The 26,732-nt window shown below is 36.6% G+C and overlaps 5 protein-coding genes across 8 annotated transcripts in view; 4 read left to right on the top strand and 1 right to left on the bottom strand.

Moving 5' to 3' along the window:
• LOC100182502 (mediator of RNA polymerase II transcription subunit 1-like) overlaps positions 1 to 53 on the top strand; it is a 5,406-nt gene extending 5,353 nt beyond the window's left edge. Inside the window, exon 13 of the mRNA XM_026836782.1 lies at positions 3 to 53. Within this exon, the coding sequence (XP_026692583.1) occupies positions 3 to 53 (51 nt within the window). The remainder of the gene's footprint in view (positions 1 to 2) is intronic.
• LOC101242168 (microtubule-associated protein futsch-like) lies at positions 1 to 8,865 on the top strand. Of its 3 annotated transcripts, none has more exons than XM_018814186.2 (18): positions 1 to 49; positions 257 to 522; positions 1,187 to 1,579; positions 1,929 to 1,983; positions 2,331 to 2,499; positions 2,966 to 3,050; positions 3,399 to 3,526; positions 3,688 to 3,770; positions 4,004 to 4,152; positions 4,582 to 4,696; positions 4,865 to 5,041; positions 5,281 to 5,483; positions 5,774 to 6,056; positions 6,213 to 6,779; positions 6,985 to 7,149; positions 7,523 to 7,627; positions 8,011 to 8,179; positions 8,241 to 8,865. In XM_018814186.2, exons 2-17 carry the CDS (start codon positions 337 to 339, stop codon positions 8,151 to 8,153), a joined length of 3,006 nt encoding a protein of 1,001 aa, XP_018669731.1. In that variant the 5' UTR covers positions 1 to 49; positions 257 to 336; the 3' UTR covers positions 8,154 to 8,179; positions 8,241 to 8,865. The 3 variants fall into 3 exon arrangements, with proteins under 3 accessions (XP_018669731.1, XP_004226656.2, XP_018669730.1); XM_004226608.4 differs by having other exon boundaries at positions 5,278 to 5,474; XM_018814185.2 differs by having other exon boundaries at positions 5,278 to 5,483.
• A 1,695-nt stretch (positions 8,866 to 10,560) lies between these two features.
• Positions 10,561 to 14,013, top strand: LOC778564. Its single transcript, XM_026836601.1, has 5 exons — positions 10,561 to 11,708; positions 12,458 to 12,521; positions 12,884 to 13,007; positions 13,661 to 13,847; positions 13,922 to 14,013. The coding sequence occupies exons 1-5, from the start codon at positions 10,595 to 10,597 to the stop codon at positions 13,993 to 13,995; spliced, it is 1,563 nt and encodes a 520-aa protein (XP_026692402.1). The 5' UTR covers positions 10,561 to 10,594; the 3' UTR covers positions 13,996 to 14,013.
• A 662-nt stretch (positions 14,014 to 14,675) lies between these two features.
• On the top strand, positions 14,676 to 22,760 carry LOC100175441 (isoleucine--tRNA ligase, mitochondrial). 2 transcript variants are annotated; one of them, XM_018814041.2, is made up of 15 exons: positions 14,676 to 14,853; positions 15,045 to 15,170; positions 15,565 to 15,971; positions 16,128 to 16,265; positions 16,639 to 16,924; positions 17,501 to 17,700; positions 18,033 to 18,209; positions 18,783 to 18,983; positions 19,221 to 19,443; positions 19,886 to 20,002; positions 20,314 to 20,442; positions 20,925 to 21,028; positions 21,455 to 21,597; positions 21,998 to 22,182; positions 22,428 to 22,760. In XM_018814041.2, exons 1-15 carry the CDS (start codon positions 14,716 to 14,718, stop codon positions 22,641 to 22,643), a joined length of 2,790 nt encoding a protein of 929 aa, XP_018669586.1. In that variant the 5' UTR covers positions 14,676 to 14,715; the 3' UTR covers positions 22,644 to 22,760. The 2 variants fall into 2 exon arrangements, with proteins under 2 accessions (XP_018669586.1, XP_002131649.1); XM_002131613.5 differs by having other exon boundaries at positions 19,877 to 20,002.
• On the bottom strand, positions 22,396 to 26,673 carry LOC100187266 (breast cancer metastasis-suppressor 1-like protein-A). Its single transcript, XM_002125618.4, has 8 exons — positions 26,246 to 26,673; positions 25,864 to 25,982; positions 25,180 to 25,300; positions 24,829 to 24,915; positions 24,328 to 24,550; positions 23,784 to 23,885; positions 23,385 to 23,505; positions 22,396 to 23,150 (listed from the first exon to the last, which is right to left on the bottom strand). Exons 1-8 carry the CDS (start codon positions 26,543 to 26,545, stop codon positions 23,033 to 23,035), a joined length of 1,191 nt encoding a protein of 396 aa, XP_002125654.1. The 5' UTR covers positions 26,546 to 26,673; the 3' UTR covers positions 22,396 to 23,032.
• Positions 26,674 to 26,732: the final 59 nt, after the last annotated feature.

Genomic DNA, 26,732 nt, shown 5'->3' with positions numbered 1-26,732 from the left:
AGATTCACCTGCCCCTGCTAGAGTTCATCCTAATACAGTGCAACCGAAGGTAAATCAGCTAAATCAGCTATTACTACAAGTAAACTAGGTTTCAGTGATGCCATTAATATTTGTTTTTGATTGAATAACTTGAATCTCGCTTTAAAACATTTAATCCTTAAAAACAGTGGAACCAAAAGATATATCAGTAGCTTCCATCAGCACAATGAATTTATCTCTATTACATACATCCTAGTAAATAACATTTTAATTATAGAACCATCCAATGCTGGTTACTTTACTCAACAAAGATCAACCTATTATCACCAACAACAACAACAACAACAACAACAACAAATGCAACAACAACAACTACACTACCAAGGTGATATGCTGCCACAATATAACATGACTACGCCCATGCAGACAAACCAGCTACCCGACAACTACTTCACCCATCCTCCCCCACCAAGACAGATGCCACCCCCTCCTAGTTACCCAAACTCCATGCAAGTCAAAGGGATGAACCAACAACAATACCAGGTAGTTAATATTGGTAATGTTCGGTGGAAAATTAGTTTTTTTATTGTTTTAAAGTGAACAAAATTTGCTACACAATGTTTGTCTGGTATTTTATAATACATCTAAATGATGCTCAGTGTATGAGGTGTATGAATAATTGAATACACCATGTGTGTCTGGTGTATAAGAAGACACCCATGTTATAACTCCACAGTGAGCATGAGGTGTATGAATACACCATGTGTGTCTGGTGTATAAGAAGACACCCATGTTATAACTCGACAGTGAGCATGAGGTGTATGAATACACCATGTGTGTCTGGTGTATAAGAAGACACCCATGTTATAACTCGACAGTGAGCATGAGGTGTATGAATACACCATGTTCGTCTGGTGTATAAGAAGACACCTATGTGATAACTCAACAGTGAGCATAAGGTGTATGAATACATCGTGTGTGTCTGGTGTATAAGAAGACACTCATGTTAAACTAGAAAGTGAGCATGAAGTGTATGAACACACCATTTGTGTCTGGTGTATAAGAAGACACCCATGTGATAACTTAACAGTGAGCATGAAGTGTATGAATACACCATGTACGTCCATGTAATTAACCTTGCAGTTTCACTTTCACACAATCCACCATGTAACACATAAACACTTTGATGTAAACATCTTACCCACAGATGCCGTACCAATCCCAACCCTCACCTTTGAACTTGGATGACCTCACAAGCCCCATAAGCACATCCATGACCTCGCCATCATTTGGTTGTCACACATCAGTTACACCTCCACTTGTTGGGATCCACGGCCTTGCCTCCCCTGTAACCCCCAACGCCCCGTCACCCATGTACACGTCCTTGCCTTCACCCATGAACCCCCCGATGAATACCCCCCAACCCTTACCCATAACTTCCCCCATGCACCCCGCGATGACCCCACCCCTGACCTCACCCGCGCCACGCAAGGGAAGTGTGAGTCGACGAGCGTCACGTCAGAAATCCAACTCCATAGAAGCTACAACCTCCATAGACATGCAGGACCTCACTGATATTGGTTTCAATCAACAGTTCGATGTACGACATTTTGTAAACAGCGTTTTCACCCATCAGTAACTATACAGCATACCATACAACTACGGGTACCAGGTTCAAAGTATACAACCGCTAATATGGTCTTTTTAAAAGACCCTGGGCAAGACACTACTTTTTGTTCGGTACTTTGGTGTGTCTAGAACTTTAAAAAACAATTTATTTCGAACATTTTTTATGTAATTATCAAAACCAGATGTGCAGAGCAATGAGGCATGGGTCATTTCAGGAACTATTCCAACAAAAGTATGTCCAGAACCTCTCAACCCCTTAGAATACTCTCCATGTACTATAGTGCCTTTAAACGAGTTAAAATTTTGGTTCCATTCAACAGGTGATGAACACAGAGGACATGAACAACCCAATGGCATTCACTCCTCAAAACCCAGGTATAAACTTTGATTAATTTGTGTTGTATTCAGTCCCAAAGGACTTTTTAAAGTTTTTTAAAGAGTTTTTGATACCAGATGAGCCGCTGAAAAAACTTTTACATTACGCCTGCTAGCAGAAGTAACAGGGCATGGGTTTTAGTTGTTCAAACAAAGTAATGAATGTAACTTATTTAAACTTGCTTGCTCCATAACGATAGTTATACCAAATGTTCACTTGCAAATATATGAGTTACCATGCATGTAACTGTGTGGATGATTATTTTTATTTAAATTTAAAGGAATTTTTATTTAAATAGAAGAAAAAATCGAAGTCACTTCATTTATAATAATTGTATAATTCACAGGTGTGAGTCCTGGCCACAACGTAAATTATATGCAGCGTGGTTTGGTATCTCCTGTGAGAACTCAATCCATGGTAGGATACCACACGCCACTACAACACCAGCATTCAAATAATAGATCAAGTAATTTCCCATTTGACCAGGACATGATGTATGATAATGAATTTACAAGGTATGGCTTGTTTTTTTTAGTGTTTGTTTGTATACAGTGGTCCTAACATAGAGTATACATATCCTGATATAGGCTATGATACCCTTTGTGAGTAATCTAAATCATATAACGTCAGTTAAACAAGTAACAACATGAGATATGGCCTAAATATACTGGTTTTGTTGTTTGTCGAAGTGTCGAGGGCTTTGAGCGATAATTTCTCATGTAACAAAATATAAAAGCAAAATCAATATTGTAGCATTTTGACAACAACTAAAATTATGTTAAAGTAGTGGGTTTTGCAGCCACGCTTAATGTGCCTTTTTACTCAAGTACTTTTTACTCAAGCCCCGAGAGTATACTGATTGTGGTTCTGGGCTTCTCGCTAATTTTCTTTTCTTTGTTGGTTTAATTAACCTGATCTCCATTACTGTATTGGAAGAGATAAACAAAATTGTATTAATATTATAATATTACCCCTCTTTAGGTCGAACCCATTACGAGGCAAGTTGTCCAACCCACCCTCCTTTATGCCCCCCATGTCAGCTGCTAACATCAATGCAGAAAACTCGGTATTTTACTTATTTTGTTTTGTATAAGATTGCAGCATAACTATATGAGATAATGTTGTATTCTGGTACGTTAAAACAAGCTTGTTACACAGTGGATAAGACATATATAAAATAAAAAGTGATATTTTATGGGCACGAGGTGTATGAAAATACATTTATGTTATAAGACTGTCGTTGCCCTGCCATGTAAGGATAAATAAGATACATTGATGCACTAAGGTACATATGTGATAATTTGTCAGCGGGCATAAGGTGTATGAAACAGAACATTCATGCTATAACAACTGTTGTTGCTCTGCTGTGAGAATAAATAACATACATAATAATCTTCATTGCTTTCTCTTATAGAATGAAATGAAAGTGTCTGAAATGTTTGATGAACAAGAGATGTCAGCTCCACCAAGCTACCACTCCAGCCAACCAATAAGTGGCCAAAATAATGACGACACTGATGTTTTTACCTTCGATGATAATAAGTTAGTATTTCGACTCAAAAAAAGTTTGTAAACTTTAACCCCCAAAAAATACAAGTTAAAATTTGTTTGCTAGTTTTTATAACAAAGGTTTTTTTTTGTCATTTTTAGAATGCAGCTTTGATTTTTTTTAAAAGCAGTTTAATAAATTTCCTTCACCATAGACCACCATCAAAAATAAGCATGCCGGATCAACAACAACGAAATAAACAAGAAATTCAACAACGCATGGCAACTTCAACACCAGGTAGGATAACAAGACTCACTTCACAAGATTCACTTGTATTTAGTTATGTTCTCCAATGAAATAAATCATTGTAAGCTCATGTATTCTTGGACTTAACAGTTTGTCCATTTATGGATTTAAAAGAATACGAAAAAAGACAAAAAATAGTTAACACTAATCAGTTGTTACTACATGTATGATAATACGTGAATGCAAACTCATACAAAACTATTTAACAACCTTCCATTTACTAGCTTTACCAAGCCAACAGAGTCATGACATCACAACCAAACCAGTTATAACAACAACATCTAATATACCAGCCATGCATAAACCACTGGTGCGACAAAATGCAATGTTTAAAGGAAGTAGTCAGGCCGCTAAACCCACAACTGTGGGACAGGTGCTTGGTGTTTCAATTTAACCAAATAAGATTCTATTTGAATAAAAGACTCATCATGCCATTTATGCGAAATAAGTATTTTTAATATACAATTGGTTAGACTTTAAGCTGTTGTGTAATTACTAATTTTGTTTTTTTTGTAAATTTTTTTGGAGCATGAGAAAACATTTTTCTTTTTTCACCCCTAACTTATTTAAATTAATAAGTTAGCAATGAATAAGTTAACAATACATGTGAGGCTATGTGAATAAGAAAATTATATGTTTTTGTCAATTTTTGTTTATTTTCAGGTTAATCTATTATGTTCAATTTTCTTAAAATCTTAACAATCAAAAACATTTTAGTTTTTCTTCAAAAAATTAAAAATAGTAAAATATTTTTGTTTATTTCCTCCGCTAACTTATTCATTTTTTTCTTTTTATTTCTTAGACGAAGTTGAGTGATGGTAAAGAGCGAAAGAAGAAAGGATCAACCAAAGATGATGGAAAAGCTGCTCCCAGGAGGAGAGGAAGACCTCCATCCATTGATAAGAAGGAGCATTCAGGTGAGGGACAAACTATTTTCAAGTTTTTTGATTATTTTTTTACAATGCCAATGTAAATTGGAAGTTTTTTTTTCAGTAATTGCAAAAAAATTAAAAGTTGCATTTATCAGTAATCTAGAAAAGGAAATAAAAATAAAACTTTATAAAAAATATCATTATTTTTTCCAGTAAAGCGTAAAAAAGTTGAAACTTTCGTTGCTTCGTCTGAAGACAACGAGGTTCGACCGAAGATTGTATTGAATGTTCAACTTAATAATAAAGGAGTTCCCATATCTTCGATTACTAAGACCAAACCAGTACCTCCTGAAACCCCACCACAGCCAGAGAAAGTTGCCCCTGTCCCAGGTATGGTTGCTTACTGGTTGTTTTCATGTGTGTCACTTTTTTTGCATGTATGTGATTTTTTTTACAGGCGTGTCAATTTTTTTCCGCTCAGAATTTGAGAACCAGGTTCAAAGCTCGGTGCTGCTACTTCTGCATTTAAACCCGGTGGTCACTAATAAGCTGTCCAAATAAACAGTCATACAAAAAAACAGTAAAAAGATGTTTAAACTTCACTAAACATTGTTGAAAATTCCCAGAAGCCACCACAAGCAGCAGCAAGGCAGTGCAAGATCTCCAAGGTTTTCCCGCCGATTTCCAGCGTTATTTAAACAATCAAGCCGAGATGCATCGAAAGAAAAAAGAGAAAAAGTTGGTCACGGGTTCCTTATCTCCCATCACTACACAGTCAAGCAAGAACAACGGGAAAGCAGCCTCTGGTCAATCAAACACAGCGGTAATTAAGGTCGTGGCTTCTATTACAGTTGCAACAGTCTGCATTTACATTTTATTTTTGTCGTTTTTTATGTCTGAACCTTTATTACTAAACTGAAAAATGATAGCTGTGATAAATCTCAGAAGTGTGGCCCTGATCTAATGCTTATTAAGTTGGGCGATTCTTGTAAAGAAACATTTAAAAGAGAGACTGATAATTTTTGCAAAAAATATAATGTTAAATTTTCAATTTGTTTTTCCCTTTTTATTAACAACTTCTAAAATCTAAGTGTTTCCCTAAACACCACTTTCTCAACTTAGGGGAATGCCCCATCTGGAAGTCGTAACCAATTCACACCAATCAAGTCAGCCTCAGTGAGCGCCGGTAGTAAATCAAACGTGTCAAGACCGGTTCCATCTGGTCCTCCCTCCCCACAACCCAAGCAGTCGTCCACCGGGTTCCAAACAAAAGGTGGAGTGGCCGGCGTCCGTCACCGCAAGAGTTCCATAATAGAAGTGGTTGACATGCTGCATGCAGGGCAAGCGCCAGGTGCCCACGCAAAGGCTACAACCCCTACAGCGACAACTGCGCAACGAACCACAGGTTAACATTTACCTTAATTAGTATTCATAAATGGAAAATCAAATTATACATTGCGCGCCAGTAATGTATGCACGTGTATTCAGTGTTTTACCACACGTTGAGAATATATTCAACCTTTACATTATTACACTTTGTATTATACAAACCCTTTCCTAGGTTCTGTGCTGAAGTCATACGACCGGCAGCAAAGTTCAAGCGAAACCAACTCTGCCTTGAAACTAAAACCAACCCCCCTCACCCAAGGCAAAACTTCAACACAATCAACCACCGCTGTCAAACTTGGTGGAAAGTCACCAGCAGGTGGCAGTAGTGGGAAGTCATCGGTGGCAATCAAGCAAGTTTTGAGCAAAAGTCCTAGTTTTGCTGCTAAACACGGCACAATAGTGAACCGTGCTAACACAGTTCGTAAAGAAAGCAAGCAGAAGTCTATTGTGGTTCCAGTCTCGAAATCACCACCGAAAAACACGGCTTTGGATCCCAAAATGAAACTGACGCTATCTAAGATTCAGGAGTTTGCAAGTGCTCAAACTTTTAAACCAATGAACGTCGAAACAAAACAAACTCGCCCAGCGATCTTACGTCCTTCTTCTGGTGGAAAATCTCCCGGCAGAACCCCCACCCCACCACAGAACAGAGCAATACATAGAAGTGAAACATTACAAGCATTGTTGAAGGGTAGAAAATCACCTTCTCACGCTGCTGTCCCATCTATGAGCCCAACAGGTGAAACAACCATTTGTTTGTAACCATTATAATTCCTCAGTAAGCTGCAACTATATAAGGATAATTTTCACTTTTCAGCAATTTTTATATGAATTATGATGTATTTTAAACAATTTTTTACAGTGATTTTGGCATCCACCGCTGTAAATGCTAGAAAATATTATAAACAAATTAGTTTCAAAACATATTTTATCCTATAATCTAGAAAACCTGTCTTCTCGTCCAAGTTCAAGCCTTTCTGTTATTTCTGATGAAGATGATAAAATGTCATCTAAAACCGCTGTTGCAGGGATTTCCCCTTTCATGAGAAAGCAACTTGCCCAGCAAGAGGGGACTGGTAACCCGAACCGGATTGAACCAGTTGCTACGGGTTTGTACAATGTTAGGTTTATGATTAGCAGGAAAAAACACTCTTCCGTTGAAAATAACATGCAATTAAAAAACTGGTATTTTTTTACGAACTAAAATCGTAACATTGTTACAGGACATGGTATGTGTGAATGGCCATATTGTTCCTCTTTGTATATTGAGACACACATGTCGCCAACTTCCAAGCATGTAGTCTTTTTACCACCAATTCTATTCTATGTGGGAGAGGTCCCGCAGCGTGGCCACCATGGGACCTAGGATTTAGGCCAGGGTTGGCCCATAAAATAAATGTACATTTCAGCAATAAATGTACACAACTTACATACTAAAGCAAGTTATGAACCGTAAACTATTAGTTACATCCTTTCACCCAGGTCCTATAGATAACCCTGGAACCCCCGAGAATAAGTTGGTGATTGACGATGCTCCGGGTGATAAGTTTGTGGCAGTTCAACAGGATGTTCCATCAACTAAACATGGTGGGCAAGCTTTAAATATGTCGAAAGTTAAATATAACTTGCTTGGCCGGAAAATGACAGTTGTGGTAACACGGGTGTTCTGTTCCATACACCTAAGTTTCATATACAGTTGTTCAAAGTGTATGAATGTAACTATTTGTCCTCGCATGTGGAGGGGGTGGACAGTAGTTGTAACACAGGTGTTCTGTTTCATACACCTCGTGCTCACGACTTACCACATGTGTAACCTTTATAAGTGGCCTTTTCAGCAGCAGTACCTTTTATCTCTGGGCTAGAGGAAGAAGGCGTAGACCCCTGTGCCATGGTGCTAAAAAGGGTCAAGGCTGAGTTATAGTTACCTGGTGTAAAAAGTTCTTCATGGGTTTATTAACGATGTTTCACAGTGTTGCCCCCAACAAACACTGCCCCGGCATCGACTCCGGTGTTGGAAGCTGTGGCGCCATCTGCTGATTTCACTATGTCCCCGAGTATAAGCGACAACCAGTGTTTGCCTGACGATGATTTGATGAACGCTGCCGTGTCTTAAAGTTGTCGGAATCATTTTCAAATCAGGTTTGATATGAAATAGCAATGTTGCGTGTAATAGAACTCAAAAACAATTATTTATTCTTAGATTTAGCACCTGGATCGAGAAATATCTTGACGTTTCATATTCTTTCAAAGTAGGATTTGAAAACGTCACGCCTGGACCTACAATGTTGTAAGACGGTCGGTGACAAATCAGATGCTCTCCGGAAACTTTTTGCTATATTTTCGTAACTTTTAGCTGATATTCAGTTTATTCACGTTTTGATATATATCTTTTGTATTGGATATTTTTCAGCTAACAGCACTTTTTGGTGCAGAATCTTTAAGATTGTTATAATTTGCTGTTAGTGTATTTGTTGTGTACTCTGTCGTTTTCACGATTGTGTCGAACTCTTCGTGTTGTTTTTTTTTCGGCCGAGGATATAAAATTTATAAATGCTTGCACTACATAAAAAGCTGTTAACGTTGTTGTGTGGTCGTTTTGCGTTTGGAAAAGTTTTGATACATAGTTGTTATGTGCACCTCGTGCGCAGTGTCAAGCTGACCATAAAAATATATCTTTCTCTGCATGTCAAACACCGACAAAGTTACATACATGGTAACACGTAACCGTTTTATGACGAATGTCGTTGTCTCGCCATGCAAGGATAAATAAATTAAATACATTCATTAAAAACATATTCTTACGATCTATGATTAGCAAATCTATTGGTTTAATACACGGGCTCTGAGCTTCAATTCGTGGCACAAAAATGGCTGCTAAATGTCGTGTAATATTCATTTTGTTGCTAACAGTTTTTAAAGTCAATTTAAAAAAATGAAATGGATAACGAACTTAACCCTTTTCTGAATAAATTCAAGTATTCATCAGTAAGAACGATTAAATACAACTGCCATATTGATTAATACTATAGCATGCTGCTGTTGGAATTGGTTTACAAAAGTGATTTTTTCAAATCTGCCAATTAGCCCATGTTGCAGGTTCGTGTAAATGGTACTCATTTTATTTTCTTGTCCCATTTGGTAGTATAGAAAGAACATTCAAAGAATTATATAATTGTAGCCCCACAACTCTAAAAGACCGACGTCGATTGTTAAAAACATGGTTTTTAAATGCGAAATATTATGTTTTAAAGGTATCCCATCCTATACCCTCCAGTACTATATATATAGTGGGACGGGGAAAGATGGGACACCTTCGGGGCATAATATCCGAATATACTGATCGTGTTTTAAACAGTTAACAACGGTCTATGGGAGTCTTGCGAGCATATAGTTTTATAATTCTCTGAAAGTTCCTTGTTTACTACCACATTGGACGAGAAAACAGAGTTAAAATGTGTCCCAACTTCCCTACCCTACTATATGTTAAGAAAAAAACCTAATACAGTATATATAATACAAACAGTTTCCCTAATATAAGGTTTAAATTTGGCAGGCGCCGAATCGTCGCCGCACCAGATTAGTTTGTAGTCGTAAGCAGGCGGCTTAGTTGAATCTGTTCACCAATTGCCATTACATGGAAATCATCATTGTGTTTTAACGTGTAGAAAGGTCGTGAAAACTCGGTGTTTCACCACGGGTATATTACTATGGGGTAAAATTGGATATTGTTATTTCCTGATCGTGTTTTAAACAATTAACAACATTTCGCGAGAATGCGGTTGTTTATTTCTGTAAATATTCTCTTTACTACCAAATAGTAACGTGTCCCATTTTACCCCACCCTACTATATAAATTATTTGAACTAATATTCAGGTGTGTCTTCTAGTTGGTTAAGTTCATTACCTGTCCCACCAATACTTATACGGATTATGACCTTATTAAACTTTTTCCATTAGTTTAAGTCAGTCACCCGCTTGTCCCAGAAAATCTGCTGCTCGGTTAAGCCCTAATCGCCAATACCGTAATATTGATGGTATCAGAAGCCAATGTGAACGTCGCATGTTTCCATTTCGGTAAATAATGACGATCGAGGTTTAACCTCTGACCTTTCAAATTCTGTGCCGCCGGTCCTGCCCGCTTGTAATTAATTTCTAACTGAGCGATTGGCCGTCGACTAATTGCAAGGCCACTGAATCGCAGATGGATATGCGGGGAGACATGGAGTGATTGTTCAAGTCAAACGCCAGGTCTCTTTTTTCAGGAAAAGAGACGCAGCTTAGATATAAAGGGCGGGGTAGTGATTAGGTTTGTTTTATTTGGCAGCATCTCAATCGGGCATTACAAGGATAAACAGTTGTTAAACATAAGTCAATTTTGTGGATTTTAAAAGTGTATGCGCGATTTTGTTTGCAAGTGCGTGTGTTATTTAAAATATTTAAAACTAATTGGGCTTTTAGAAAAAGTATATAATGAAATATATGCAAGAAATAATTTGTTTTAATTTTTTTTTTATAATTATAAAGTTATTTTTTTATCTTGTAGAATAAAGTGTGATGATTACGTCACTCAAAAGAGGTTGCCAGCAGTCTCCAGTGCGTGATGACGTAATCTATGACGTATCATCGGACTTTTCAGATTCTGCCAGCGTGCAGGAGAAATCGAGCCCAAACTTGAATAGTTCGTCGAAAACACGGGAGGAAGAAATCGGGTCCTTTCATATCGTAAGACTGTTGGATAATTCCGCGACCCACAGCAGAAAAGTGGCGGAAAATAATCGCCATGAACGAATGCACTTAAGCAGTGATCATCTAAATGGTCCTGTGCAATACTCGAAGGATTTTGGACGCGTGGAAGGTGACAATCTCGCAACAGATTTTAATAGATTTGAAGGCTCTTCAATCGGGAGATCTTTTCCCAATTTCGCCACTGAAGGGTCGGAGATTAGGAAATTATTCCTCTCGCGTAAGTGGAGCGACGAACATTCGAAAATTTCGTCAGTTGGTCCGAATGAATTGGCACATTCGAAGAATCCACTTGTAGATGCTTGTGCTGCAATGGAGCGTCCAGGGTCCTCAGAGTTAGCGTTCAAGTTGGAGGATAAGAGAGAGAAATTAAGTGAAGATGATTCAAGACGTCTGCAAGAACAAGAAGCTATAATTTCGGATGAATCCGACAAAGAAATCACCCCTGGTTCTGATATCTCCGCCAACCCTTCTTCAGCAAACAACTTCAGAACGAACTTCCATGGAAGAGTTCTTCCACAGCAAGACAGTCATTTAAACCCGCATATGAACTTTTTATCCTATATTTACGCCGGAGGACTCGGAAATCTTTATCATCAATACTCCTCTCTTGGTCTCCCATTCCTGCATCACCTGAGAGAAGAACAACGTCGCATCCAAAGCTCCGGCTATTTATACTCGATACCAGGCTGCTCTGTTCTCCCTGGAATTCCTTCAAGAAAACCAGACGAACATCTGAAATTTCCACCCAGCTGGACTCATACAGGATCGGAAGAAGCGCCTCCAGTTCAGCATCTTCCGCTTCCCGCATCCACGAACTTCCAACCCCAAGCAACAACTTCGCCCATCGAGCAAAACCGGTTCAAATCGGATGAAACCGAACCTGCAGCCAAAAAACGAAAACTTTCTTCGGATGGTACAAAAGGTAATTTTGTTGCATTACTGCTATTTTCATATTCTGTTATTGTGGTTGCAATATACAATCTATAGACAACGCCCTTCATTTTATATTTTTGACATAACTGTGGTTCAATATTGTTCATGGGATTACATTATTTGAAAAAGGGGTTGGCAAAAATTTATATTTTGCATATTCCATTTGCTAGATTTTGATCCGAATTTAATCCCGCTTTGCTCGATTCCATCATGTTCACCTCATTGAGCAATGCACCCTGCGGTAATTTGTATCGTTTACATTTGCGACCGTCTGGCATATGTTCCTTATACCGACGTTCACAATTGCTTGTGTTGCGAAGATATCTTTAATAACAAATTAATCGCAGTTTCATTCGCTCAATCGGCTCTCGTGGCGAATCAACTGCTGTCGCTTGAAAAGAACGCGCATAGCTCCGACAAGAGGCATTATCTACTCACAATAAGTGCATCGGAAACGATTCGCTTAATTCACCAATCGCTTCGCTGCTTTAGAATAATAGAAAACAAAATGGCGGCGCTAGCAATGTATCAATGTCATGTTGTAACACTTACAAATGACAGAACGTTTTCTTAATCGAACTCTCTGCCTTCTGTTTAGGTAATAATGAAAACAAAAACACTTTAGTATCTACTAATACACATGAAAACCTTTATTCGTAAAATTAACAAATGATTACAGTTTTCAACTAAAAAATCTTTAAAATGAATTGAATTAAAAAAGCAACGCGTTTTTTACAGAAGTTACCCAATCTAGAAACAACAGTAAGGAACTCAGTGATAAACTAAAGAAACGACGTAGCAGGTAACTTTCCCAACGTGTGGTTTTAAACAAAGTACTTTCTCGACAAATGCTCTCTATTTCTTATTATACTCGCTATATTGATGTATTTTATTCTGTATGGGTGGGGCCCGGCAGCGTGGCACGCCATTGGTCCTAGGATTTAGGCCAAGATTGGCCCATTACTCTATAACCCCCAAGGTGCTATACCGCATGGACACTACCAGATTTTGGATCCTGCTACTTCCCCGGAGGTATAAGCCGCCTTAATGGTTTACATATTGTATATATTTATGCTTACGTAGATATCCATGGGGTATCCATGGGGTATAGAGGTCGGTAGTTAAATCAAGGATTTTTAATTAATGTACTATAATTTGCGGCAGAACAATTTTCACAAGCGCTCAACTTGAACATTTGGAAAAAGCATTTGATCTTGCTCATTACCCGGATGCAGAAACGAGAGAAAAATTAGCGAAAAACGCAAATTTACAAGAAGACAGAATTCAGGTAAAAACAAATGTTTAGTAGAATGGGGTAAGATGGCCTACGTATCATTTTATTTCATTGTCCCATTTAGTATTTAATAGAGTGTATTAACAGAATCTTCACAACCCTTCAGAGTGTTAGTGTTAGTTATTTAAATCCCGTTCAGGAAATACGAGACATAATTATGCGATAACGCTACCCTTACCCCACTGTATAGGGCCTATCCTATACTATAGGGCCTACTTTGGTTTAAAAAACAACAGCAGTGTTGATTGTTTAAATTTACGAAAGCCATCCAAATTACAGCCTGTTTGTCATTTTCGTTCCTTGGTTATTGATTTGAAATAATAGGCCGTAAACGTAAAGTCAGTCATTGAATTGATTAAAGCAATTTATCTATTGGTTCAATCGCTGTTGGCTTCGAATTAATTATCGACCACACATGTGTGGAATCACTTTTTAATCTGCGATCTACGTACATAATTATGGTAACATTGGTTGTCGCTTATTCCCAGTGGGTACCAAGCTCGATTAAACTGACGCGATTAAATTAGTTACACCATTATAGGTGAGACCTTTACTTCTTTCTGGGTTAACTCTGTATTTCTAAATGTTGGACCAATTCTGTTTAAATTCATTATCTATTTTAACGAACATGATTTCTTTCCCTTCAGGTTTGGTTTCAGAACCGCCGCGCAAAATGGCGGAAACGAGAGAATTGTTGGGGCAAGAGTAGCGTTATGGCAGAATACGGCTTGTACGGTGCAATGGTTCGCCATTCTATACCTCTACCCGATACTGTTATTAATGCCTGTTACAAGGACGGTCTCAAAAACGATGCATTTGCACCCTGGCTTATTGGTAAGGCGTAAACCGATTATAGATTACTGGTGAACGTGTAACACGGTGCTTAATTACGTTATATTGTATTGTAGGCATGCACAAGAAAACTGTTCAATCAAAAGTTACTCATGAGTCACAGCAAAGTCAATGCTCGAAGGAAGAATGAAGGAATTGTTATCCTAATTACGTGACGAATCCACCTGAAGAAAAATCATTTGTCATGGAAGAAATTTACTGCGTGCTCGTTTACAAACTTTTTTCGGCCACGCGAGAATGAAGATTATTATATTCTGAGCAGCTTTTTTTCGGGTTTTTTGAGCAGTATATGTTTGGAAGTTTACAGTGAACGTCACAAGTATTTGCATATTTAAGTTCCTTTTTAGTTCTTTATGATTTGATTGTATATGTACCGCGTTTTGGCAGAATATATTGCTTGATTAAGGATATCATGCAGTGCTTGTTTATGCGCTCGTGTGCAGCTGTTGTCAAATACAAACTGCATAGAAAATGTTGGTCATAAGATACAGTGTTTGGTAAGGTCGTGACAGATGCGCGGCTGGGGTGCCCGGAAAAAATTGAAAACCTTGGAGATTTAAACTTTTTTACTACTACGTCACAACAACAAACCAAAGGCAGTAGTGAAGAATCCTTCGGTACGTTACAGATTAGGCTGATAGAAAGTGTTTTATGTTGGTAGTTAGGAGGCAGAGGCTAGTGGGTAAAGGGGTTGTATGTATGAGTTGTTTCGTTTAGCGGTTATCAAATAATGTAGGGGAGGATTGTTCCTTAGTTAGCATATTTAAGGGGAATGCCCTTCTTCGAATAGTTTTTCCATAGATATCTTAACACCAACATAAACAATGGAAACGCACATGTTTCTACTACGATGAGAACACATTGGTATCTGGCTAGAAGATGTTATTCGGCGAAAAGTATTTACTCATCTACTGTGTTGGTTCCAAAAACGAAATTTCCTGTGAAAATTGGAAAGAAAACAAACGAACATGAAATAGAAATTCAAAATGTAGGTTGTGTGCCAAGTTTCAAAGTTTTAGTAACTACAAAACATCCTTTTGACTAAAATAAATAAGGGTGAAGTAAACAAATACCAAAAACTTAAAAAGAAGTAAAACTTGGTTTAAAAGGTTGCCATTTTCACAGATTAATTACTTACTGCATTCAATAAAGGTATTATTAATAAAAAAGTATTTAAAGGTTTGTGACTTCTCTGGTCTTTACAAATGGCAGTATCTGAACAACACAAGCGATAAACAGTTCATTCTACATGATGGACCTCCGTATGCAAATGGTGATGTTCATGTTGGCCATGCTTTGAATAAGGTGGGAATATAATACAAGTAGAACATGATGTCTTAGCACTAGAACCTTCCAGTACGTTACAGATTGGTTTGGTGGGAAGTGTTGAAGGTTGATAGCTTGGGGTTGTAGGGGGTTATTAGTTAGGGTTACCAACTTACCATATAACGTAGAGGAAGGATTCTTCACTACCATCGCGGTGGTTCCACTTCTGTATGAGTCTGTTTTCTTAGACAAAAGGCTTAATAATAATTGCAATGGTTACTGCTATGTTTTGCAAAAGGCTTACAAAAAACAATTACTAACAAAGTTCCCTACTTAAGCTACAAAGTTTCTTTGTCATTTAAAAAAAATAGTGGTATTTATTTTATTTATTCAAACAAAATTTCTGAATAATATTTTTGAATTTTTTCCACAGATATTAAAAGACATTACGAATCGATATAAATTACTTCGAGGTTATCAAGTCCATTATAAACCTGGCTGGGATTGCCATGGGTTGCCTATAGAAATCAAAGCAATCAAAGCAAATGAATTCAAAACATTAAACACATCAGAAATTCGTAAAAAATCAAAATCTTTTGCTGAAGAAACCATCGAGATTCAAAAGCGAGCTTTTCAGCGTTGGGGAGTGATGGCAGACTGGGAGAACAGCTGTTATTACACTTATGATAAAGACTACCAAGCCAAAGAACTCAATTCTTTTTATAAACTATACAAACGGGGTTTTGTATACAGAGCGTTGAAACCTGTGTATTGGTCGCCCAGCAGTGGAACTGCATTAGCTGAATCTGAGTTGGTATATAATGACAATCATGTAAGCAGGTAAAAAATATTACTAATTTAGTAATTTTGACATAAAATTTTAACTTTTACAAAACTTGCAACTAGCTCATTATTACAATGTGTTTTAGTTAATTTGATCTTTTTATCCCATAGTAAATAAACCCACTTTGTTATGTTTTATAATTTTTTTTCCAGATCAGTTTACGTCACATTTCCATTGTTGTCAAAATTACCAGAACTTTCCTTTGATGATGTCATAAAGGTGCTTGTTTGGACAACCCAACCGTGGACATTGCCAGCCAATCAAACGCTCTGTTTTTCTTCAAACATTAAGTAATAAACATATTTACTATGTTTAAATAGAAAATATACAAACTGGTATTTTAGACATATATTAACTTTGTTTTAGTGTTTTACAATATAAAATCATATAGTATTTTGAAGATGTTTTACTTGGTGTTTTGTTATTTGGGCAATAAGACACCTCTGGCATAAATCCCAGGTTTCCTGCATGCCTTACCATGGATTCTCAGTCATATATGATATAATGATAAACAGTATTTTAATAAATAGAGCTTGGGGCAATAGCTAATCTTGGCCTAAAACGTATGACCCACAGCATGCCGACACATTAAAATAGCATCTTACAAATGTATTGTTTTTATCCATGCTTATTGTGACCACTCTTACTTTCTATGTTATACAGATACTGCATTGCATCATGTTCACACGCATCTGGCCTTTACTTGTTAGCTGTTGATTGTATTGAAGCCATAGCTCGACAAACGGGTAAAAAGTTTAATATCATTCAAACATTTGATGGAAGTTGTTTGGAGGGGATGATATGTCGTCATCCAATGTATTTGGAGAGAACAGTTAGGATGATAAGTTCAGATGTTGCCAATACTTCAAAGGGGACCGGTGTTGTTCATATTGCCCCTGCTCATGGAATGGAAGATTTTGGGATCGGACAGAAGCATAACTTAAACACGGTAATAACTTTGGTAAGGTTACATTACCCCAGCATGTTTATATTGTTATTACCTTTGCAATACATAAGCATGAATTTGTAATGCTATGATGTAGGTTTTTATTTGTTCAATATTCTATATAGTACAGTCCTAATTTTTACACTAAATTTTTTGTCTCACTCAGCCATTTTTGTTGGGTTTTCTTTCTGTGTTTTACTGCCTATGAGATATAATAAAGTAGAAAAATCAGTCTATGGTCATAGTTTTTACACACACTTTAATTATACATGTATGGCTGGTTGTTTGTCTGCTAGTAGTGACCACGCTTCTTTCTTCCAATTAAATATAATTTTTTTTTCACTATACTTGTATTTTTGTTTTAAATTTCCAAGAGACAAATAAAAGTTATTATACTATTATTCTGTGGGGGGACACCTTTTAACTCTATTTTCTTCTCTCATTTAGTAGTAAACCTTAAAACCTTAAAACTCCCATTGAACGTTGTTAATTGTTTAAAACCAGATCAGGCTATTTGAATATTATGTGCTAAAGGCGTCCCATCTTCCCCCACCCTACTGAACTTTTCCTTTTGTCCAGGAAAGTTCAGTCAACTCAGATGGTGAATTCATGGCAGGCATTGATCCAAATCTTGAAGGGAAATTTATTTTCACCACTGGTAATAAAGCTGTGGTTGAAATGTTGAAGGAAAGGATGAATTTGTTCCACGAACATGATTGCAAACACAGCTATCCTTACGATTGGAGGACCAAGCAACCAATATTTGTTCACACAAGCAAGTAAGTGGAAGTATTTGTTAATGTTTAGCATAATATTAACTTTTATTTGACGTTTCTTTTATTTGTGGAGGTATTTATTATTATTCAGCATAATGTATTTGTTATATCCAGCATAACAATTTTTGTTTGTCCTGCTATAAGAACCAATAAGTAGAAGTAGTGTGTAACTGTCCTACCTTTTATCCAAACCATTATTCCTATTTCTGTTTTATGCACAAGTGTATTTTAACAACTAGTTTTAGCATTACTTTTTTGTTCAGCTTTTATTCAGCATGCATTTTTATATATTTTTTAAAGCATGCATTATAACATAAGATTACTTTTTTATTCAGCCAATGGTTTGTTGACACTGCAATGCTTGCTAATAAAGCTGAAGTCGCAATATCAGGCATCACAACATACCCTGATAATGGAAGATCAAGCATGTTAAATAGATTACAACTACGGAGTTATTGGTGTATTTCAAGACAGCGTGCATGGGGTCTACCAATTCCAGTTTTCTATCATAGGTGAGTGGTCATTGTTAAGTTTTATTCGCTGGTGTGATCTCAGTCAAGTTAATGAAGCTTGTGGATAAGCAGCCATGACATTTGGTCGGTTTGGTCATTTATATTCACGCTGGTGTGAAGTTATACCTTAATTAAATGGGGTAATGGACTGAATCCTGCCTAACTCCAGATCCTCAAGAACCTTTTTCATACAGAATAAAATCCTTAGAAAAACAGTATAGTTCTTTGCTAAAGTTATCACAGTGGCCCTACTGAAGCTATTACAGTGTGTGGATAAGCAGCCATGACTTTTGGTTGGTTTGGTCATTTATATTCTCGTGGGTGGGAACTTATGTGACCCATGATGCCAATAAAACCTAGTAACCTACATTGCTATATAAAAACATGTATAATTGAAAGCTTTAGTAGAATATGAATTAACGATGGTTTATGTAAGTCGTGAGGGTATGGTTTTATGATTCTTTGAATGTTTCCTGTTTTCTACCAAATCGGACACAAAAATAGAAAAAAAAGATGATCTATCTTCCCCACCCAACTATATGTATATATATGTGACATATACTTCATCCCTAGAGAGAGTGGTGAGCTTCTATTGAATGAATCCACCATCCAACACCTTGTATCCCTCGTATTAAAACATGGGGCTGATATTTGGTGGGAGGGGTCGAATTCAGAACTTCTTCCCTCGGAATATAATGCAGATGAATACGAACGTGGGAGCGATATTTTGGACATCTGGTTCGACAGTGGGGTCTCATGGGATTGTGTGTTAAGGTAGGTGGATATAATTGACCAGTTTTTTTCCTTTTGTTGCTACAATGTTACTTGAATGAATGTAACTTATTTTATCCTCGCGTGGCCAGAAAACAACAGTGTTATAACACTTGTGTTAATACACCTCGTTCCAGCTTACGAGTTGCCATGTATGTAACTTTGTGGGTAAATATTTTTTTTACTTTCCAATCAAACACACTACTCGTGCTGTCATAAAAAATACTTCTCTAATTTTAGAGACAACAAAAACAGAACAACAGAAGCGGATTTTTATATTGAGGGTAAAGACCAATATGGAGGGTGGTTTCAATCATCCTTGCTTACCAGTGTTGGTTTACAAGGAGTAGCTCCGTATAAAAACCTCATGGTTCATGGGTTTGTGTTGGACGAGAAAGGACAGAAAATGTCAAAGTCGATCGGAAACGTAGTAGACCCGATGGTATTAACAAATGGGGGCAAGGTGAAGTTTCATAGCTGGTGTAATGTTTCTATATTAGGCACATACGAGGATTTTCTTGGCAGTTTTAATACAAATATGAATATATACATATTCCTTTTTCATCTGAAACATTTTAGTTTAAAAACTAAAACCAGTTCTTTCTTCCACACTATTGGGTGATATATTTAGTTTTTACTATGTGGGTGAAGTCCTTAGGTCAGGTAAACTAGGGAACCTAAGAATTGGGATGTAGGCCACAGTTGGCCCATTACACAACTGGTTTTGGTATGTAAAACCTAGGGTAATAAATGCCAAAGAAAATTGGAATTAATGGTGTGGGAAAGATTGTTGGTTAAAATGGATGTTGTACCCAAAACAACATCAGTTTATATAACATACCGGACATACATAAACAACATGCAGATAATTTCATGTACATTAACATTATCTACAGAACCCACAGAGAGACCCAGCATATGGAGCAGACGCATTACGATGGTGGGTGGCCGAATCTAATGTTCATCAAGATGTTCATATCAGCACAACTATCATTAAATCTGCAGCTGAATCTGTACAGAAAGTATGAATTATTCAACCGAATGTTAACTTGTGTAGAAATTGATTTCTCAATGCTGATTAAACCTTACGATATTTAAATGCTTCTAAAGAGCATTTTACTTATTAAAAACCTTACCTATTATTTTCTAAATTGGTATGGTCTTGCAATGTAGTAAGCCATGGGACCTGGAATTTAGGTGGGAATTGGCCAATTATCCTTAACCTACTTTTACACCCAGTTTTATAAAATGGTCTCGTACCACTTCTACTTAGAAAACTGTAGCATAATTAATAGGTCTCACTATCGGTCATAAAATTCACTTTATTTATTAGATCCGTAACTCTGTAAGATTCATGCTTGGTAACTTGAATGAGTTTGATGAAACAAAAGTTGTACCGACACCAGCCATGCTTGTTCTGGATCAATATTTTATGGATGTGTTGAGAACGTACAGACGTGAGGTAAGAAAAGTATTTGAGATATAACAATGTATCAGGATAAAGAATGAATGAATAAACAGTCGTTATCACACGGGTTTAACACTTCATGCCAGCTTACGGGTTACGATGTATGTTACTTTGTGGGTGATAAAGGGGGCTAATCTACGGGTAATGAGCAAATCTTGGCCTAAATCCTAAATCACATGAAGTGCCATGTTGCATAACGTCACCCACATATAACAGAATCAATGGAAAACTTACATTAAAGGAAAAATCACCTCATATTTAGTTGTATTTAATTAAAACGGATAATTGATTGAATTTTGGAAGATTGAAAAACAAAAGTGAATAGTACAACTCATTTTATTCCGAGCATGAGGTCCTGCAGTGTAACAAGCCACGAATCCTGGGATTTATGCCATGATTAGCCCTTTACCCAATTTTTACTGTTACTTTTTCACGTATCACTCATAAGTAATTACACTGACCCATCCTGTATACAGGTGACCACTGCATATGAGGTGTATGATTACTCACTCGTAACTAGACTTACTTTAAAGTTCATCAAGAAGTTTTCCAACATTTATTTTACCATCGTTAAAGACAGGTGACTCCTATGTATGGTGTGCGTACCTTGTTATCTGGTGTTAGTGGTTAAAAGTTGTTGTAGATGGGTTATAATACTGGTTTAAACAATTAATCCCAGATGTACCTTACCCTCATAGAGTCTATTATTGATTGTCTATAAACTATGGGATCAGATGGTAGCACCCTGGGTGTTGGGGTAATAGAGCAATAAACCTACATCCTAGGACTTGTGTTGGCCTCACCGGAACATTATAGAACCTCTAGTTTTAAGTGTGCATAAACTGCTTCAGTTGGGTCTAGATGGTAGCACCATGGGACTAATTCTATTCTATAACAGTAATGACGCATAATGCAGTGGTCCCAGGATGTAGGCTAAAGTAATAAATAAGACCTCATGTTTATAGAGTAATATCAGTAGGCACTTGTATATTTAAATTTCTTTCAGACTTTACTGCGATGAAAAAGAAAGCTTAAGAAGAAGATCTTGCCAGAGTGTTTTATATTTCACTCTTGATGTTCTACTTAAGTCAGTCGCTCCGATTCTTCCACATTTAGTTGAAGAAACAACGTTATATAACCCAACTAACAGTAAGTAGTAGGGGGCTCGTTAACTACTTATGTATTTAATTCAAAAAGTCATTGCCCTGTTGTAAGTAATGTTTTGTGTACTGGAAGCTGCTGTCACTGTAGGACTGTAGGTGCATGTAACCTTGGGCACTTAAAGTGATGGGGTAGTTAACTATGTTGAACAACTTACGCATTTAATTTGAAAAGTCATTTGTGAGTTATTGGTACAGATTCCTTTTGGCAATAAAGGCTGCTACCATTGCGGGTGTATAACGTCGTTGGACAAAACAATTACTGTTCGAATCCAGTAGTTCCTTAAAATTGTCTGAATATTCATTCTGAGGACTTCAAACTGCATCCTTGCTTGAACAATACATATCAGTCAATTGGAATTATTCCATGATAATGTTCATTGTTCCAGATCAATCAGTGTTCAAGTCAGGTTGGTACACTGATGACATCACTGGTGTGAACATAGATATCATAAATGCCGTTGAAACAGCTTTAAATATTCGGGATGATTTCAATCTTGCTATTGTTGGAAAACAACCAACCACTTATGATGTCACAATAACAACTGATGACAATGTTTACAAAACATTGAAGGTGATTTTCCTAAATAGATATTTTTAATACACTATGCAGAATCTGTTTCAAATTCGTTTGAAAATTGCTTTTTGGTAAAAATGTTTTTCCACCAACCATCAAAACGTCATCTTTTCAAACCCAATTTTAACAGGAAAGCAATTCTTAAGCATTACATTAGCATGGTAAATAAATTTGTATTCTAAGTTATCTGATCACATAAAAATACTCACAAAAATGTAGATCAACTTTATTTACTTGTACAGATGCTCACAGAGGGAGAGGGCAATGAAACAACATTAAGTGAGATACTAACATGCGCTGAATGTACTGTGGTAGGAGGAGGTGACACGCCATGGGAGGTCGATGTAAACACTACAACGATGTGTAAATGTCCGAGGTGTAGGAGGTATATAGTGACCTCTAGTGGGCAGGTTTGCGATCGTTGCATGAAAGCAATGACGGATGGTTGGAATGAATGATGGTTTATGACCACGGAAGCCTTCAAACCAATGGTTCGTAACATTTTCTTTATTATGCCAAAATGCCCATGAAATTTACCTCGCATCAGCATGACAATAAAATTACAATTACAACCTTTTTGAAGGTGCAGTTTTATACTCATATTAAATATTCATTAAACAACTGGAGTATAGGTTATACCGAAGCAATATTTTTACTGTAGTACCGAACAACCTGCAGCAACTGCTTAAAGCCATTTTTTTAGTGTGTTTTTTGTTTGTGATTATTTAGTAGTTTTTATTAAAAAAACAAAATGCCTGCCCATATGCCACATATTAGCCACGCCACTTATATGCCATACATATGGCACTGAAACCTTATGTCCACGATACCAACAACCTCTGCCCCATCATCTATGGTGCAATGTATATATCCCACGTTGGAGTTGGTAAACGTAAAGTTTCGCTTTTGAACCATTGCTTCTTTGCACCAGGATCTCTGAAGCGTTTAACCCGGATATTTTACCACTGTGGAATGAACATAAAAAATAACATTGTAGAACCAGTTTTAATTTTTTGTAAAAACCTAAAACTTCCTAAAATATTAACGAAAAACAAACAAAATTTGTTAAAAAAATGTTAAAACTGCCAAAAAAATTGAGGAAAACGATCAAAATTCCCAGCATACAATTAAATATTTTATGAGTAATACTCATATGATATAAAACAAATTGGGTGGAAATATGCAAAAGTTTGACTCACAAAGTGGGTGATTCTCCTCTCTTGCGAATGGTCACGTTCATGCCTTCTTCAAAAGTTTTAATTCCATAAATCATTTTTCCATCTTCGTATTTACAACTGTGTGTTTGCCGTTTCTTTGGATCTGCAAGTTTGAACAATTAACCCAAAAGTCTTTCACTGTTTTGCTCAATATGCTGTATCTTAAATCCAAGGCCCAAGTTATTCCTTACAACATATCTATATGCATAACACAACACACAAAACACAACAGTAGGTTTACATTATAAATTCTCAATTGCTCTTATTTTAAAACCTGCTAAAAAAGATTAAATTGTTTGCCGCATTATAAACCATTAAGTTCATTTGCTAATAAACTTTTTTTAAATGTTTTAGATGAATTTAAAGAATTTAAAAACTTACGTTTTACTGACACTGTTCTTCGCTTGCTTACGATTGCTCTCTTGATCGCTGTCCAGTCATCCATAATATCCGTGTCTCGTAACATGTAGACTATATATGGGCGTGCATGGGGTTAAGGAATATTAGCTGAGGATTTGAACCGGAATCTTAAATATTTTGTTTATAGACTTTTTTAAAAAATATCCCCATACGAAAAATGTTTCACTTAAGTTCGAAACTTATATTCAAACCCTAAACCAAGAGCACTTGGGGTAATGGGCTAACTGTGGCTTAAATTACAGATCCCCTGGTGCCTCACTGTAGGGCCTCACCTATATAGAATAAAAAACAGAACCTACATCTTAGTCACGTAACCCCAGAACCCTTTATCTTATTTGGTTTACTTCACATTATCGGACTTCAAATTGTTATCTTACTTTTTTACCTCAAATTGTCAGAACACCCCATCTGTAAGCTGAGTTCCTATTGGTACTCCAATTAAACTTAAGCTATAACCCCCTGTCAGCCCAATAACTTCATACATCCAACCCCAAACAAAGGATATCAGTCACAGTAACTGGCTTCTTCTTTCTCTTCACTCCTCCGAATGAGAAAGTTGAGTTAACTTCTTCTCTCCTTTTGCTCTTCTTCCTGAAGATTTCCTCCCCATCTCTTCCATCATCCCACAGCTGATTTGAAAGATCTACATTCTCCCGATCTTCCTCCAACCGATGCATCTTCTCATTCAACTCATTCTCAATCTTCCCCATCAATATTTGCTTCTCATTCTAACAACAAAACCAACATTGATAAATACTTTTAATAAGGACCATATTACTTATGCCTTAGACCTAACAACAAAAACAAAACCCTAACCAACGATTTATAAATGTACATTAGCTAAGCAATACAAAAGCTAAGCGTAACTATAATGGGCCATTATACAACTTTAGTTTTTTGTGTTGGAAATCATGGGTTGTGGTAGTTTTGGTTGCAAAAAGTTGTGAAAATGTGTCTGTGCTTTTTTGTTTGTATTTGTTTATGAAATATCACTGGTTTAACTTACTTTTAGTTGTTGAGTGTTAGCTTGGCTCTCTGCTTCCAGGTTTATTTTAAGAGATTCAACTCGTAATCTTTTTAAAATATCAGAAACCTGAAACGAGAACAAGTAATTGAATTTGAATATAAAGTTACAATTATACAGTTCGTACATAAAGTTAAATTTAAAACTTTAATCATGAGCTTTGATACTAAACCATATGGGTTACAGACACTCTTATTGTTTTTACAATTTATATAACGAACATACCTCAAACTTTAAACCGGGGAGTTTCACAACTGTATTAATAATTACAACATCTGTTATCATAACAACATATATATATTGTTTTGATAATAATTGTCATTGTTTCATCACCTGCATTCTGACTTGTTTGTTTGTTTCCAACACAAGTAATTGTTGAAGATATTCTGGAGCTGTTCCTGCTTTAACTTCCTCCAGTTTCTGCATTATCTGGGTGTGCCTTTCTCTGTATAATCTGTAATAATATGAATAAATTTAGTTTGAATAAATATAGTAGGGTGGGGGAGGACGGGACACCTTTAGCACGTAATATCCAAAAATCCTGATCGTGTTTTAAACAATTGACAACAATCCATAGGAGTCGTGAAGATACAGTTTAAGAATTCTTCGAACGTTCTTTGTTTACTACTAAATAAGGCGAGAAAATAGATTAAAAAGGTGTCCCATCTCCCCCCACTCTACTATATGATGTTTTAGCCATACCGAACTTGCAGACATGATTGATCCATAACTGACTTATCGTACCAAAATAACTTTAACTTTAACACATTCAATCAATCTGGCCTTGATTTGGCAATAATATCGTTGAATCAATCTTGTTAAATCATAACAGAATACACTGCTACTAAAAACGGAGCAAACAACAAATGGTATAGGCTACCAAAACACCTACACCAACAAATTATATAGGCTAACTGAAAAATTTGCTGGTAAATAGCTGCAAACCTAACCCCTGGTCCCCAATTTAAAAGTACATAATCTTTTTGTTTGTGTTAACCTATACAGCACCCAGCTTACTGGTCTCTGATGTCCATGAATTGTTTTTCAATGGTTGACATTTCATCCAAACATTGCGATCTTCTTCTGTTACAATCTTCCTCATCGAGCTCGGAGCTTTCCGCCTCCGATTCATCATCCTGTAGATAAGGTTGATGGGTAATGTATTGGATGGATGGGGAATTTAAAGTATACGGGAGTGCCGGATTTGGATCGCTTAAGAAAAAAACAAACAAATTCTATTTAAAGTTTGTTTTTCTAATTTCACGTAGAGTGCATGTTGGGGGCATAAATTCGTAGTTTTAAACAAAACTGGGTTCTAGCGACATTTCCACAAACATTACACATGTTAACAACCCAAAATAGCCAGTCTTTATTTAGTTTTTCGTCATTAGACACTCACTTCGTTGTCTGATGTAAACGGCGCAGGTGACGAAGCATGAGAGGAATTTTCCTGGTATGAATTATCCCTGCCATTTAAATCTTCGGACCTCCCTTCACTTTTATTCCATTCACTCCGTTTGCTAACGGAAAAGTTCGTTGCAGTTTCAGGTAATGTTGTCAAGATTTCAGATATCTGTTCTGTCATAGATTTCATTTCTTCTGTTGATAAATTCTTCTGACCAACTTTATTTTCATCTTTAGCGTCTATTTTTTCGTCCTCCTCCGGATTTGAATCCGGGTTTTTATGCGGAAGATCCATTTTATAAAACAGAGCCGTTCAAAAACTAGAGAGTGATCGTTTTTGTTTACGAAGATCTATTACTTACGTCTATTATGAACCGGGAATTTGTAATATTTTAAATTCACTAAATTCGGTTAAAACTTGTAAATATTTTATACAGTTTGGTTAAAAAATTTTATAATAAAATGACCTTAGGCTAAATTTG

The sequence above is a fragment of the Ciona intestinalis genome, chromosome 11 (assembly GCF_000224145.3).
Source record: "Ciona intestinalis chromosome 11, KH, whole genome shotgun sequence".
Lineage (NCBI taxonomy): Eukaryota > Metazoa > Chordata > Ascidiacea > Phlebobranchia > Cionidae > Ciona > Ciona intestinalis.
Note: the sequence above shows the minus strand (reverse complement) of the source record. Positions and strands in the feature narration are given on the sequence as shown.

What these genes read in the sequence shown, in the direction of transcription:
- LOC100175441 (XM_002131613.5), top strand. Translation starts at nt 14,716, where the DNA reads ATGAGAACACATTGGTATCTGGCTAGAAGATGTTATTCGGCGAAAAGT. An exon ending in TTGGCCATGCTTTGAATAAG is followed by an intron (nt 15,171 to 15,564) that starts GTGGGAATATAA and finishes TTTTTTCCACAG; the next exon opens with ATATTAAAAGACATTACGAA. An exon ending in ATTCCAGTTTTCTATCATAG is followed by an intron (nt 18,210 to 18,782) that starts GTGAGTGGTCAT and finishes CTTCATCCCTAG; the next exon opens with AGAGAGTGGTGAGCTTCTAT.
- LOC100187266 (XM_002125618.4), bottom strand. Translation starts at nt 26,545, where the DNA reads ATGGATCTTCCGCATAAAAACCCGGATTCAAATCCGGAGGAGGACGAA. An exon ending in TTCATGGACATCAGAGACCA is followed by an intron (nt 25,301 to 25,863) that starts GTAAGCTGGGTG and finishes ATATTATTACAG; the next exon opens with ATTATACAGAGAAAGGCACA. An exon ending in AAGAACAGTGTCAGTAAAAC is followed by an intron (nt 23,506 to 23,783) that starts GTAAGTTTTTAA and finishes TCAAACTTGCAG; the next exon opens with ATCCAAAGAAACGGCAAACA.
- LOC778564 (XM_026836601.1), top strand. Translation starts at nt 10,595, where the DNA reads ATGATTACGTCACTCAAAAGAGGTTGCCAGCAGTCTCCAGTGCGTGAT. An exon ending in TACAAGAAGACAGAATTCAG is followed by an intron (nt 13,008 to 13,660) that starts GTAAAAACAAAT and finishes CTTTCCCTTCAG; the next exon opens with GTTTGGTTTCAGAACCGCCG. An exon ending in ATTTGCACCCTGGCTTATTG is followed by an intron (nt 13,848 to 13,921) that starts GTAAGGCGTAAA and finishes ATTGTATTGTAG; the next exon opens with GCATGCACAAGAAAACTGTT.
- LOC101242168 (XM_018814185.2), top strand. Translation starts at nt 337, where the DNA reads ATGCAACAACAACAACTACACTACCAAGGTGATATGCTGCCACAATAT. An exon ending in TATGATAATGAATTTACAAG is followed by an intron (nt 2,500 to 2,965) that starts GTATGGCTTGTT and finishes ACCCCTCTTTAG; the next exon opens with GTCGAACCCATTACGAGGCA. An exon ending in TGATAAGAAGGAGCATTCAG is followed by an intron (nt 4,697 to 4,864) that starts GTGAGGGACAAA and finishes TATTTTTTCCAG; the next exon opens with TAAAGCGTAAAAAAGTTGAA.